We start from the raw sequence: 15,254 nt of genomic DNA, 5'->3' as shown, positions 1-15,254 counted from the left end.
GTTCATCTTTCATGACAAAACTAATATTACAATCTCTTTTGATCGCTTAATTTGTTACTTGACAACAACAATGTTTTTGTCCACAACCAACACAATCCGCCCACCCCTCCACGTGCGGAAATACATAGTTCCCGATGACTGGATCCACCAAAAATGACCGTTTGAAGTTCGTATAAATAATGTTCGTTTACAAGAAATACCGTGAGTAGACCATTTCAACGATAGTTAGAGGTTAAATTTTAGTGGCTGATATAACTTAAGACATATTCACTTCGGATAAGATGCATTATTTGCCTACCACAGACGTTTTGTAGCCGCGAGTAACCGTGAATAAGTTGGTACCAAGCATTCGTAATAGCCCTGCGGCAACTTTATGTGGGCGATAGTACTAGAGCTATGATCTGATCATCTGTGATGAAATACTCATCATTACATTATGATAGAAGTTCCCCACTGTGCAGTGTGGCCCTATGTGTCATTGCTCTTGTAGGCGACTAAGGCCTAAAAAAAGACGTTTGTTTCCGCTAACCCGACCGAGTCCATTTTAAACTGCCGGGCGAAATTTCTTTTTTTTACACAAATATAAAAAATCCCAACGTGGTATTGATCGGTGAATACATTGATTTGACTTTGAAGTCATTATATGGGCTGTTATACAATATAATTTTATATATATATAACAAGTATTATTAGAATACAACAAAAAATAAAAAATATTTGATAAAAAAAAGTTTTCCCTGCCTTCCATGTCCAATTTTTTTCAGCTCGTTAGCGGAAATAAACATATTTTTTTCTTAGGCCTAATGCCAATCTAATCAATCTTGCCATCATGCATCAGCTCATCATGCATTGTATTTAAAAATATATGATGCCCAAATGTAGGTGCAATGCCAATATATAGTTGGATTACAATGCTGGCAAAGCAATTATAGATATAGAGCAGTTCAAAATAGGGTCGTAAAGGCCCAATCAGTGACACTAATAAAACCACGATGTTCGCAAATACAATAAGATAATTTTAAGCTGGTGAAGAGGTGATTCTACTAAATTAAATGAAAATTATTGGTGTTATACAGCAGGCAGCAACAGCCGGAATGGCAGAGACAGAAAGCGAAACAGAGTTTCAGAGTGCAGACGAAGGAAGCGAAGATGAAGCGACATCAGAGCATTCCCTTGGTGAAAGTAAAGTTCCAGAAAACTTACATAATGAGGCAACTGATCCAGAAGTAAATAATGCCAAAACAGGTATCCATGATCAGAATACATTTATGGCAGTTCTAATTTATGATCATCATAAGCTATTATAAAAATAAAGTCTTTCTAGTGGATTAGTAAATAACTGAAGCTTATGAGTACTATGTAAAATAATGCATGTGAACAAACATTGCTGTCTATATTATAGCATTCCCTGCTGCACTTGAGCAAGTGTAACACTTTAGAAATATTCACTATCGTGTTATTAATGTATATATTACTATGAACATACAATTGCCTTGACATGTGCATGGTATTAGTGTTGATCATATTTAAACAGGTGATGCAGTTTCAACAGAGGAAGGACTGAAAACTGATACTGCTAGTGTTTATGCAAAAAGCACTACAGGTAACAACACTGAGGTGCAGGATGTTGACCATACATTGACACAGATGGGATCGTGTAATATTACTGAAGATAACTCTAAGCTTTCGTCCAAAGAGGAAGAAGCAGAACCTTCACAGGTGAATGCGTCAAGGATTGATTCTAAATGACGTTTCCTTTTTTTTGCATAATTATTGGGAACAATATGATTATTTATAATGTTCTCAATCCATATGTGGCAAATTGTGAATAGAATGTTACGGTGTACTTTAGTTTAAGCATTTTTCTCATTTTATTCATATTACTAGCTGTAATGAATTTTAGATGTTTGGTATGGTTTGTGAGCCATTCGGATTCTAACCATATATATCTTCTGGGTTAAAATGCCTTTTGTGTTAGCATTGTTGGATCAATCGAAGACATATTACGTATATTTGTACATGTGCAATTTAAACAGAATGAAATGTGAACACTGCTGACTTGTAGTTATTTTCTGTATGTGTAAACAGTTCCAGACAGACGCTACTCTTACGAGTAAGTTGGATTCAGGAGTCAAGGAGGAAACAAAGGCAGAGCACACCGAGAAAGAGATGTCTGTCCTAGAGAAGCTGTCTGGAGTTGCTCAAGTAGGTGACGTTTCTGTGAGGATGATCCAAACACCATAAAATAATTAAAGCTGAAAGTCGTACGTGGCTAGAGTGAATTGGTTCAGAAAGCAGCAGTGCTTAGCTGTGTTTCTAGGTAGTAGTTAAGTTTTTTAGGTTCAGTTGCAAATGGATATCCTCATTGTGCGCACGAGAGAGCATTTGGTGAGAGTAATAATTTCTGTAAGTAGATGTTGATTTGTCTTTGCAGTCGGAATCATCTCAGCAGCCTGCGGCTCGTACCGGGTGGGGCTGGGGCTGGGGGTCCTCCCTGCTCTCTACTGCCTCCACATCCGTATCCACATTTACCTCACAAGTTGGTAAGACAGTAGTAATAAATTTATTGACGCTTACTGCGCATGTTACGTCTGGAGTTCATAAATAATAGCGAGATGTTTCTCTATTATTGGTATTGCTTTATCATCTGCTAGTATCTAATTCCTGATGAAATGGAATTCACATTCATATTCTGTAGAACCTACATCCTATATCAATCATTAAGCATCGTGTAACGTTTACTAATGAATAAAACTAAACTATATTGTAATGTGAAGGTGTGCCTAATATATGCATTATATTTCATTCTAAATGAATGCTCACATGCCCTGATAAACATTCTTCTCATTTCTGCATATAGGCATATGGGTCACTCTAATGTTCTATGCTTCATTAGAGTAATACTAGTAAACAAGGCCATTGTTTGCTATAGTGAGGGTACATAGATAGATGACCGTGCACCAGGCTGAGAAAGGCCACAGGTGTGCGATTGATATTGCTGCACCCCACGTGATTCTTTTTACACCTGCTCGTAATTCTAATACGTTAAGATGTTCGTTTACTCAGGTCATGGTATAAGCGCAGTGCTAGAGACGGTTGAACATGAGATGGGCGCTCCTTCCCCTGAACAACTTGCACAGGACTCGGTGGCAGGCACAGCAGAGGAAGCAACAGCCGATATGCGAATTGGTGACAAGAAACAGAGATGTAACTATCGCAAATATATATGTGTATGTGCGCGCGTGTGCGTGTGCGTGTACGTGTGCGTGTGCGTGTGTGTGTGTTGTTTTATGTGAACATATAACATATATACACAGAGGTATTTTCTATATTTTTAAGGGCTAAGTTATATATTTTTAGCTCAGCTGACAAAGTCAGATGCAGCTTGTAGAATCGCATGATTGTCCGTCCGTCCGTGCGTTCGTCCGTTCGTCAACAGTTGGGCACAAATCTTAACCGCTCGACGTACGGTCTTGATACTTGGGATGTCGAAAGGGGGGGGGGGAGGTCGCGAAAAGGACTCGGGATGTCGAATTTGGGGGTCAAAAGTCAAAATGTGTCAATGGAGGGGGACTATTTTCCCCTTAACTTAAGGTATAGGAGGAAATACGGAATTGCGGCACAAATCTCAATGGCTCACCCTACGCTCTTAATATTTGATGTATAGTGTGATGGGGAAGAAACCCATCACCAGTGCGAAATTGGAGGTCACAGGTCAAAGGGCAGTGGGGGAAAGGTTGGATATCAGACATTTTCTGAGGACATGGTCTAATGGACCGAGTGCAAAACTTTTTTGTTTCAGCGCCAACCTACCATTTCTATCACTTTATTGAAAGGACCATGAAATGTACTTTCCGCTGATGTGCGAAGAGTAAGTGTCTGATAACCTTTTGACCCTTAAGAGGAGGGTTAAACATGGATTTGTTGACTGTTAACAAAGGACTGAACTGCTTTTGCTATTGTGGATGTGAGGCTACAGTTGCACAGTTCAATTGCAAAGGCAAATGTTTGTTGAACAAGGTTTACGCTCCTTAAATAATATTATTTTTTAAAGCAGTCTGTACTAGCACCCTGAGTAGCACCCTGTATTAGCACACTGTAATAGCACCCTGAATGCTCGCGTGGGTAGGCAAAAACACGGGGGCAGCCCATTACGCATGCATGGGGGTGAACTGGCACTATTCTAATAATAATTATTGCCTGGCAACCTGCAATGCAGATGTGTTAACTCACAGCTGAGCGAAATTCTCGCCTGCCTGAATATACTTGGATTTTAGCTGGTAGGATTTCAGCAACTCAATGGAGTGAGGTTATCACAGACGAAGGGCGATGCCATCTTTGATTATTGATGACACTTGCACGCGCCATCTCGCGCAACTGCTTTTGCTATTAGAGCCCCCTCTATTACTAAATTGCCGCAATGTGCCATCAGCCCTACGTCATACCCACGTCGGCCATCTACGTGGCCTATGGGGCATAAAACATTTCCACTCCCGACTCGCCATTGGCCATTCATTCCGTCATCACCTTAGGAGTGACCATAGGCACTAATCACGGACCCTATGCCTTCCCTGTAGCCAGCAGTGATTGGTAGAAGCATATTTGGTAATGGCATCGCGGCTCATCTTGCAAGGGGGGTATAAAACAGCCTGCATGGGAGACACAAGGCTCTCTCGCTCTAACCCTCGTCTTTTTCTAAAATTCACTGTGTAGCGCGCAATCTTTATTTTTACCCTGTGTGATTTGTACGTGTCTTTAGCGAGTAAATAATTTACGGTAAAGTGGCAGTTGTGAAAATACACCCCTTCCTTCTGTTTTATTTCTGTTTTTACATACAATTACACTTCAATTGTGCACCCATTATACGGCGCACATAGCACCCAGCTATAGTGCACAGTCATCTGGCAGCAGAAATTATCCAGCGACTACATTATATTTCCTCCCTACCACCAACTTCTGTAGTTTTTTTGTGATTATCAATTTCACGTCTTATATTGGAATAATTTATCTGGAGAATTACGCACTACATTATAAAAACAACAACCTGAGGATGTGTCTTATTATATACTAGAACCAAGCTAGTAATGGAAGCCAGCTGTATAGATTGCATTAATTATTTCTAACATTCTCGTGATTCGCGCTATAGCTGAGAAGCCGGTGGAGGCAGCAGAGGAAGCTAACGAGAAGACGAGCAGAAGCTCAGGGAAGCAGAAAGAGCAAGAGCAAGCTGCAGAGAGCAAAAATGAGGCAAAAGATCATAAATCTACAGGAGAAGAAGAGGAAGGAGGAGGAGGAAGAGGAGGTGGAGGAGGGATATTTGACATGTCTAAAGGCTTACTTGGAGGCATAAAGCTTGGAATCTCAAATATTGTTGAAAACACGGTAAGTATTTAAGAAATATGAATTTATTGGTTTTATACTCACATTTAGATCTATAAATCATTGTTCATCATTGTATTCTGTTCATATTTGAAATAAAGCTATCGGCTCTTGTTTTTGAATACATACAAAATTTACTATTCTATTTATTTTTTACACTCATTATTTACTATTATCCTCAAATTTTGTTGTCCTAATTATTGCAACGTTCAGTGAGTTAGGCGCTCGCTTTTAAACATACTTTACATTCTTGTGCTATGTTTCGTGGGTTTGCTTTTATTTAGGTTGAAGTAGGCTTAGATGCATTGGAATCGGTTGGAAAGAAGACGTGGCATCATTTGTCTTCTGGTGATCCAGGATTACGCAAGAAAAGGGAGCTGCTAACTGGGGGACCCAAACCAAATCTTTCCCAGGTTAATAATGATGGCTTATAATGTTTACTGATTCATTAGCTAATTGAATAATTGGTTGCTTGATTGATTGATTGATTCTATAATTCTGTGCAAAATGCTTATTAAGGCATGAAATGTCTCACAAAGACAAGAATGCATAGCAAAATATTAAACATGGTGATTCGGATAACGTTTTCTTATTATTTTACGATGTTACAACTTGCATACACATGTCTATGTATGTAGGTGCTAAGGGAAGTAAAGGAACAGGCCGAGGAAGAGGCTAAACAGAATGCCGAGATAGCAGAAGCCAGTAAGGGGCACTTTAGTTACTGGTTTGATGAACAGCAAGGTAAATGTAATCTGCAATTAAGGTAAAAATTCATAAATTAATTATCCTGGTATCCTGCAGCTATGAATACTAACCAGCTTTAAAAATAGATTTATATTTAATAATATATTAAATACAATTAAACGTGGTGTTTTTGTGCTATTGTTGCAAAATTTAGTGTAACTCGAGTGATGACAATAACATAATACTAGTATATCACCCAAATATTTTGCAGCTGAATTCTCCAAATAGGTTGAAATTCAATAATATAAACTATTGTACTTACTGATTTTAGAATTAGATCGTAGATATTAAATTATTCTTATACTTTATATCAAGGCCCACAATTCCAAACACATGGGGACACAGTTTTCATATATCACAAAGTTCCTCAAGTATTGCTTAATGTTTTACAATTCTAGAGAGTTCTCTATTTGCTATGGGCTGAGGTTTCGTTATTAATCCTATGGTTTCTATGCTTCATATGTCTTTCACATTGATAATCACAGTAGGTATGTTCTCATGTTTATTCTGGCAGGGCTCGCTCACCTGGAGGCATTGGAGATGCTGTCGAACCAGAGTGAAACAAGAGTGCAGTCATCGCTCAACGTGCTGCCTGCAGAGCAACTGCCGGAATTTAAGGGCAATCTTATTAGTCTGAGAGATGTGTTCCAGATTGAGGACGTTGATGAAGGTACTGGTAGTGCTGGCGATGCTATGTAGTGGAGTAAGTTTGCTGATCGCCACATGTTGCATATCACGTGATTATATAATTACCTATAAAGAATGTAAGTTTCATTTGATTATTGCTAGGTTATTGTTTTAATGTCTGTTAGCTTGCCAATTCGATTTTCTAGCATGTTAGAAGCATCTATAAATAGATGGTACTGTTTCGTGTGCCAGCATTCCATTTAGAGTTATTCTAAGGCTTTTAAATTTATGAAGAGAATTTGTGAGAAGGGGAGATGAAGCCTCGATGGGTGAGATGTGTAGTATGTGTTCTGTAGATAAGTGTAATATGTGTATTTGCGTGAGTGCGTGTGTGTGCCTGCATGCGTGCGTGCGTGCTTGACTTGTGTGTGTGTGCGTGCGTGCATGCGTGCGTGAGTGCGTGTGTGTGTGCGTGTGTGTGCATGTGCGTATGTATGCTTTCTAATATTTCCATACTGTTTTGAACCATTCAGTGTAATACATTTCAGCATGTAGGTGATATGACACATAGATGTTACCCTGGTTATTTCATTTGTTATCAGACGATGGTGAGAATGAACATGATTTTGATGCTGCACTGAAGGCATTGGCATCAGATATCAACATAGTGAAGACTAGTGAGAAACTTCTAAGTGGTCACGTGCGGGTCAGGCAGTGCTTGGAGCAGTTGGGTGCAGAACAAGAGACTGGTGCTGCAAAGGAAGGCAAGGTAATTCTAAAAATGTGACACTAAATATCTCATATCAGTGAGTGCATATGGTGTTATGGTCTGTACATGTATACATCTCAGCATGTATCCTTATATTTCTCTGATTTCTGTCACTACTATAGCAGTATTCTGAGTGGTATGCTTAGATTTATCAATTTGGTTGATAATTATTTGGACATTTCATCCACATTGAATGTAATAAATAATTCAGTAATCTATGCTTATTACACAACATTACAACATGACGTGGTCACGTTATCGTCATTGGAGCATGGTTGCTAGTCCCATATTTTCTATCATTCGCCGTCTCTGCTGTATAGTATTGTTCTACATCTTATGCTTCAATTGATCAATAGTATTTAGATCTCCTGACGACCCATCTGTAAATAAAATAAATAATTTGCTAAGCGATCACATAATTGCAATACAGTAAAACCCGCGTAATAAGAAGCAAGATTTTAAGAACATTTAGAGCCCTAAGACTTTTCCCATTTAGACTCCCTTTAACATAAGAATCTGACTGCGTTGGCTAGAAGATGTTTTACAAGTACGGTTTCTTATTTTCCACTGCAGACTCGAAGACTTAAAAAAGAATACCACAGTAAAATAAAAAAAAGGCTCACAATATCGATCGACCATACCAAGCCAAATGCCAATGCTGCACCATACAGCAGACCCACATTCAGCCCCTAAAATACATGTACTTTGTATTGACATCTCAACCATCAACAAAAACAAACATGTGCAACTACACATAAACTGCTCACTATAACATCCTTACACAAAACACTACTATGTACCTGTAACACTGAGCACTGCACAGTCCACTAAGCCGCGCCCATAGCCGCTGGGGTTTCAGCTAGCTACTATATTATAAGCAAGTAGAAACAATTAAGCCTAACCACCTATTAAGAACCGCTTTGAGCCTAATTTTTCAGTAAACACCATATATATATACAGTAACCAAGCGGCCTGTTGAGGTCTAACCTTGCGGAAAAATTCATATGTATCTTATCACACCGCGGACAGTTTTTACTGCTATTTGACTGATTGGGTTGCCGGTTGCGCTGCATCAGTTCCTACCAACAGCAGGGTAGGCGGAATGCCAGATTCATTGGTGAGGCTCTACAGCCGTGGATGCGGGCTTTCCGAGCAAGCATGGGGAGAGCTGTCTGGGCCGCTCTGAGGAGGGAAGCGACGTTGCAGAGACACCCTCGATCGAGCCAGACGCAGTTCAAACAGGTATTCCAGATTTCTAATCGCTAAACTTTTCATGAGATCAATTGATATCAAATGACTGTAACTCATCCAACTGTCAGGCACGTGTCAGTGTATCTGTGACCTCCTAGAGACAAGAGCAGGACAGCCGCCACTTTCATACCACGGTGTAGTGGCGCAGTAGATGTGGGCACCCCCGGTAACGTCGGCATTAATCGGCGCTACATATAAAGCATTCGCTTAGTGGTCATATTTCAATTTGTACATACGCATCACAACTTCAAGCATCTCTCATTATGATTAAATGTGGAATATTAAAGAAGGACTGGAAGTGACATTAACGCAAAATTCTGAATGTATCAGCTATCCAGGCCATTCAGATACCTTGCGTAAGAGCCAGGAAGGTAGTGTGCATATCAAACTGAGCTGCTAAGATTGGTACAGCTTTAGGTTGCTTTATAAATCATACTGGTAAACGGAATCATTTGGGTTAATGTTGTACACCTTAGCAACCTCACATAATCATGACAGGAACCTGTTGAGGCACTCAGCTCCTTAAAATACAGTTTCATAACACGCGGGGATCGAGCCTCGCTTTCCTTTGTCGTTTTATTCACAACATAAGTGTTGTTGTATTTGTCTAAACTGAATTTATAGTTTTTGTTTCCATGTCCATATGGTGTGCCTAAGCTAAACGTTTCAAGCCTGCATTTTGTTGTTGACAGATTTGTGTATGCTCATCGTGGCCAACTGAGGTGGAGCAGTGATTCGGCGTCAAAGTGTTTTCACTAGTGTTCTAAACATCAGCGCTGCGGGGGCGCGGTATGCGCCTTGCGGTGCCTCCTCGGCCGCCATCTCCGACCAGGGGCGAGCGTGCTTCGCAGACCGTGAGTGCATAGATGTTCTCTTTATTGTTGTTGTTTTCCCCAGTTACTCACTAATAGATATTCATATCTTATTTGCTGTTATCTTAGCCGATCTCATGTCGTCACTGTATTTTCACGAGGTCTGTAGAGTTAAGCCTATCAGGTCTCTCTTAATCAACACTTAACACAATCTCATATCAAACCTGTATTGTCATTTGGCAAGTCCTAGTATTCTCGGCTAAAATGCTAATAGTAATAGGAGTCTATTATCTTTGCTAATAAGTCCCATGGGAATGGAATGCTTTGGTGTGGGCAGGTAAAGAATACCCTAATTGCTTTACTATTAATTATTGTTACCTTAGGAAAATTGGCCGGATAGCATCTACATACTTAAACCCCCATTAAACATCAGCATGCTATATACCAACCATCTTCATTTCTAACATTAAGCATCCTTCCTTAACACTCTGGCCTCCATGTAAATGAACACCGCTCCTGTATATAAGGAAACTTTCGGCGACCTTTTCCTTTGACTGACAGTTTATACAGTGAAACCTCTTTAAAATGAACATCTCCCTATAAAGGGAACTTTGGACATTTTACTTGACTGACAGTCATACAGTGAAACCTCTTTAGAATGAACACCTCTCTATAAAGGAAACCTGGCATTTACTCCGAGTGACCCTTATACACAGGTGCGAATGTAACCTGATTCAATGAGCCTGTGTGTTTCAAATGGATTTATCTGATCTGTAACATTGATTCTAATTTGCCCAAACAAATGTAAACTTGCTTCCAACGGATCACCCGTCGTGTTGGTTCACAACTAGCGAGTGCTGATTGGCCGAGTCACGTGCCACCATATTGGATTCCCTTCTATTCCACCTTGCTAGCAGGATCAACAATTCGAACTACGGATCAGTGATCCACCCAAACAAATGCACAGGATCAATGGATCCGTGCGATCCCGATTATTTCATCAGCCCAAATGAACACACCCAAACATTGAGCATGCATGAACATCTCTGTAACTGCTGTTCTGTGTTCGGTAGGACGATGCGGAGGAGCCAGAGCTTGTGACGCCGTTCTTAACGAACGTTTACCTGGAGGCGTCGAACAGCAGCACTTACCTGCAGGATGGCTTCAGACTGCTGCTTCCCGTCGTACAGCTAGCCTACCTGCAGGGGGCGCTACAGGCGTCGTGATTGCCGGCGCGCGAGGTTGCGTGATCTGCTGTAGATACTGTACGTGTACGTACGTCGCGCGCGTGCGTGCATACGTGTGTGTGTGCATGCATGAGTGTGTGCGTGCGTGCGTGCGTGCGTGCGTGCGTGCGTGCGTGCGTGCGTGCTTACGTGCGTGCATCCATGTGCCAACTAACCCACACTGGCACAACTGACCTAACCACCTGGCGTGATTCACATGCAGCTATAGCCAATTGTTGGTGTGATAGGTTGTTCTAAAAGACAATTCTTAGCAACATGGTGCCGCAAAATCGACAATTCTAACATGCACGTGAGGACACTGTGTACATATTTGTGTAGATTGGTGGTCGCCCCTAGCAACAATATTCAAGTAGGCCGTGGTTATCGCGTTCAGACGTACCAATCCAGTATGGCATTGCAAGTGTAATCTCTTGAGTATTTACTAGACAATGAGCCACTGCTCACAGGTGATACACTAGCAGTTTGGATTATCATATTTTTTAGATTTATAGATGATCCAATGGTAAATGTTTTAGTATGCATGTATCATGGCATGCAATAATGTTGTAATGGTAATGTTGTTTTGTTTGGCATGTTAGTAAATACATTAAAGAGTTATGAGAACATGCTAGATTGATAGCCACAGCATATATATATATATATGAATTGCGAATACAATATAAAAAGAGATATTCTGGATTGCAAAACTCCAAAAACTGCTGGGCTCATTTGACATTTGATCTATTTCGATTCAATTTTTGCGAATCAGAGTGTGCCCTCCTATAGTGAGGTAAGACTTGTTCTTTGCCTTTTGTTCTGTGCAAAACGACCATGAGTTTATCTAACCAGTAGATGGCGCAACATGCCAGGTTGGAAGTGCCAATAGAGACACTCGTTCTTTAACCGTGCAGTGATAATAGGGGTTGTGTTATAGACGAAAAATTATATGGTTTAATGTTAGAGCATAGGTTAGAGTTAGTGAACGTTTTAAGGTAAGTTATTCCGTTGTAAACATGAATATAACCGGAACATACAGTTACGTGAATTTGCTTTGTACTGTTGTTAATTTATGTAAATGCATAAAGATTTGCAGCGCTGCTATATTATCTTGAACATGGAGCTGACGGAAAAATGTGAGAAAAATAAACAGCCAATGGTTCAACGCATTAGCAGTTAGTCTGAATGTTTCTACAACAACGCCCTTAAACGGTCACTACGTTTTTCATTTTTGAATGCAAAATTTGTGTGATCGGCGACCGAGTTTGACGCTGCATATGCACCTGAAATAACGCCATTTACCAATGATTAAAGCCGCACTATGCGCATCCAAACTCTAATTTCTCCAGTACTAGACTAGCAAATACTTAGTGTCATGCATAATCACACTACCTTATGGCAAAATAAACTCTAGTTCCTCCCATTTCACTGCGCGTTTGCTTAAAACCCACAAGAGAGAGGTGCGAAATCTGGTAATCTGGCGCCAACGCTAAATTGTTTGCCAAACAATTTCGCCAAGAATCGGTTAGGTGACGTCACATGTTTTTATCTTTGCTACACCCGTACCGCTGTACTGCAGCACCGCTGCACGGTTGCTTGGGAGAGCAACGCGAAACTGTCAACAACATCGGAGAATTTGAACAACATTGGAGGTAGTTTCAAATGCCTTTTATAAGACAACGCGCAGTGAAATGGGAGGAACTAGAGTTTATTTTGTCATAAGGTAGTGTGATTATGCATGACACGAAGTATTTGCTAGTCTAGTACTGGAGAAATTAGCGTTTGGATGCGCATAGTGCGGCTTTAAATGTTTCATTTGCTAATGTGAAATTTATGCGATTGGCGAACGTGTTTGAAGCGGCATGCTTCTGAGATAATGCCGCCGGCCAATCATTAAATGCTTCATCTGAAAATACGTAATATTTGCCAATTTGTTTGAAGTCTAATCATCACATCAATTCGTTGTGTTCGCGGTTATACAGATCGTGCTGGGTATCTATCAATATATATATATATATATATTAAACCACTTACTTGTTGACGGCGTAATTTAAAATTTTATGATATTCCCAGCGGGGAAACTAACGTTATATTTTATTTATGACCAGGTGCGCGCGTATTGTAAGCTGTCTGAGGTTGCTATCGATGCTTATAAATGTAATAAAATGAACGAATGTGCGTTGCAAGGAATTTTATGTCCTTTTTGTAAATTCTGCAGCCTTTGGCCAGTAGTAACCCTACTTAGTTATTCCATCGCGGGAGCTCAGGGCGTGCATGGACTGATTTAGGCATCCTATAGGTAGATTATGTAAACCCGTTACGGGCAGTGTATTGATATACAAACAATATTAAAACTGTTCCACAGGAACTAAATTGTACTTGTATCATTGTTGTTGGGGAACCTGTTAAATACTGTATAAGCACTAATTTATTACGTAACATTGATGTCCTACGACTGAAATTTTGTGTCGAGTCGATGTAAATAATTTATCAAATGTACGGATAACCGAAGCAATTTCAATTTAAAACGTAATTACGTCATCAGTAATCTACTAATTCGCCCAGTGAAATTACGCACTCAATGAATGCTGTGTTTGACATTACTGCTGCGCCTGGCGCTACCTTGCAGCGTCAATCAAGTACTGCGTCTGACGCTACCTTGCGGCGTCAGTCAATACTGCGTCTGACACTATACCTTGCAGCGTCAATCAATACTGCGTCTGACGCTACCATGCAATGTCAATTAAGTACTGCGTCTGACGCTACCTTACGGCGTCAATCAATACTGCGTCTGACACTACCTTGCAGCGTCAATCAATGCTGCGTCTGACGCTACCTTGCAGTGTCAATCAAGTACGGCGTCTGACGCTACCAGGCAGTTTCAATCGATACTGCACCTGACGCTACCTTGCGGTGTCAATGAATTCATCGTCTCACGCTTCCAGGAAGGTCAAGCAATGTGGCGTAACTTCCTCCCTCCCTCTCCTACATTTCATCCACATTGAATGTAATAAATAATTCAGTTCATTGCACAGTTCATCCACCAGGAGGCGATGCAGAGCATTGGTGAACTTACAGCCGTGGGGATGGAGGCTTTCCACAAGATGGGAGAGCTGCTGCTGGTGGAGGAGGAAGCTGACTTGCAGAGACACCTCGATCGAGCCAACGCATTCAACAGGTATCAGATTTATCGCTAACTTTATGGATCAATGATATCAAATGATGAGCTCATCAAACTGTCATGGCATTGTGGCAGTGGATCTGTGACCCCTAGAGACAGAGCAGGCCGCCACTTTATACACGGGTGTAGTGGCAGTAGATGTGCACCCCGTAGAGTCGGCATTTATCGGCTAATAAAAGCATTCCTTAGTGTCATATCAAATTTGTACATAGCATCACAAACTTCAAGCATCTCTCATTATTGTTAAATGGTGGAATATTAAAGAAGGACTGAAGGAAATTAAGGCAAATTTCTGAATGTATCAGCTATCAGGCCATTCAGTACTTGCGAAAGCCAGGAGGGTTGTGTGCATATCAACTGAGCTGCAAGATTGGGTACAGCTTTAGGTTGATTTATAAATCATTTAAGGAAATTTGGGTGTAATGTTGTACCTTAGCAACCTCACAAATCATCAGGACCTGTTGGTGCAGCTCTTAAAATAAGTTTGCATAACACGTCGCTTTCCTTTGTCCGTTTTATTCAACATAGTGTTGTTGTATTTGTAAACTGATTTATAGTTTTGTTTCCATCTGATATGGTGTGCTAAGCTAAACGTTTCACTGCATTTTGTTGTTACAGATTGTGTATGCTCATGTGCACTGAGGTGGCAGTGATGGCGTCTAAGTTTTCACAGTGTCTAAACACAGCCGCCGTGAGTAGATATAATGTTCTCTTTATTGTTTGTTCTTCCCAGTTATCACTAATAGATATTCTACCTATTGCTGTTATCTTTAGCAGATCTCATGTCGTACTGTATTTTCACCTGTAGATTAACTATCAGTCTCTCTTATCATTAACACATCTCATATCAAACTGTATTGTCATTTGCAAGTCTAGATCTCCTAAAATCTATATATAATTCTTTATTTTGTAATAAGTCATGTGAATGGAATGCTTTGTGGCAGTGAGAATACCTAATTGCTTTACTATTAATTATTGTTACTAGACAAATTGCTGGATAGCATCTACAGACTAACCCCCATTAAACATTCAACATCTATATACAACCATCTTCTTCCAACATTAGGCATCTCCTTAACTTCTGGCCTCCATGAAATGAACACCTCTGTATAAAGGAAACTTTGGGCATTTCCCTTGACTGACAGTTATACAGTGAAACCTCTTTAAAATGAACATCTCCCTATAAAGGGAACTTTGGACATTTCCCTTGACTGACAGTTATACAGTGAAACCTCTTTAAAATGAACATCTCCCTATAAAGGGAA

The 15,254-nt window shown here is 40.3% G+C and overlaps 1 protein-coding gene across 1 annotated transcript in view; it reads left to right on the top strand.

The window, feature by feature from the left end:
• LOC106805374 (protein FAM114A2-like) overlaps positions 1-14,680 on the top strand; it is a gene marked incomplete at its 3' end in the record, with an annotated part of 23,198 nt that extends 8,518 nt beyond the window's left edge. Inside the window, 12 exon segments of the mRNA XM_014806941.1 lie at positions 1,077-1,245; positions 1,535-1,719; positions 2,089-2,205; positions 2,435-2,543; positions 3,067-3,207; positions 5,147-5,382; positions 5,664-5,792; positions 6,018-6,123; positions 6,641-6,796; positions 7,356-7,522; positions 13,844-13,986; positions 14,608-14,680. Of these exon segments, the coding sequence (XP_014662427.1) occupies positions 1,095-1,245; positions 1,535-1,719; positions 2,089-2,205; positions 2,435-2,543; positions 3,067-3,207; positions 5,147-5,382; positions 5,664-5,792; positions 6,018-6,123; positions 6,641-6,796; positions 7,356-7,522; positions 13,844-13,986; positions 14,608-14,680 (1,713 nt within the window).
• Between the last annotated feature and the right edge of the window lie 574 nt (positions 14,681-15,254).

The sequence above is a fragment of the Priapulus caudatus genome, unplaced genomic scaffold (assembly GCF_000485595.1).
Source record: "Priapulus caudatus unplaced genomic scaffold, Priapulus_caudatus-5.0.1 Scaffold6, whole genome shotgun sequence".
NCBI lineage: Eukaryota > Metazoa > Priapulida > Priapulimorpha > Priapulimorphida > Priapulidae > Priapulus > Priapulus caudatus.
Note: the sequence above shows the minus strand (reverse complement) of the source record. Positions and strands in the feature narration are given on the sequence as shown.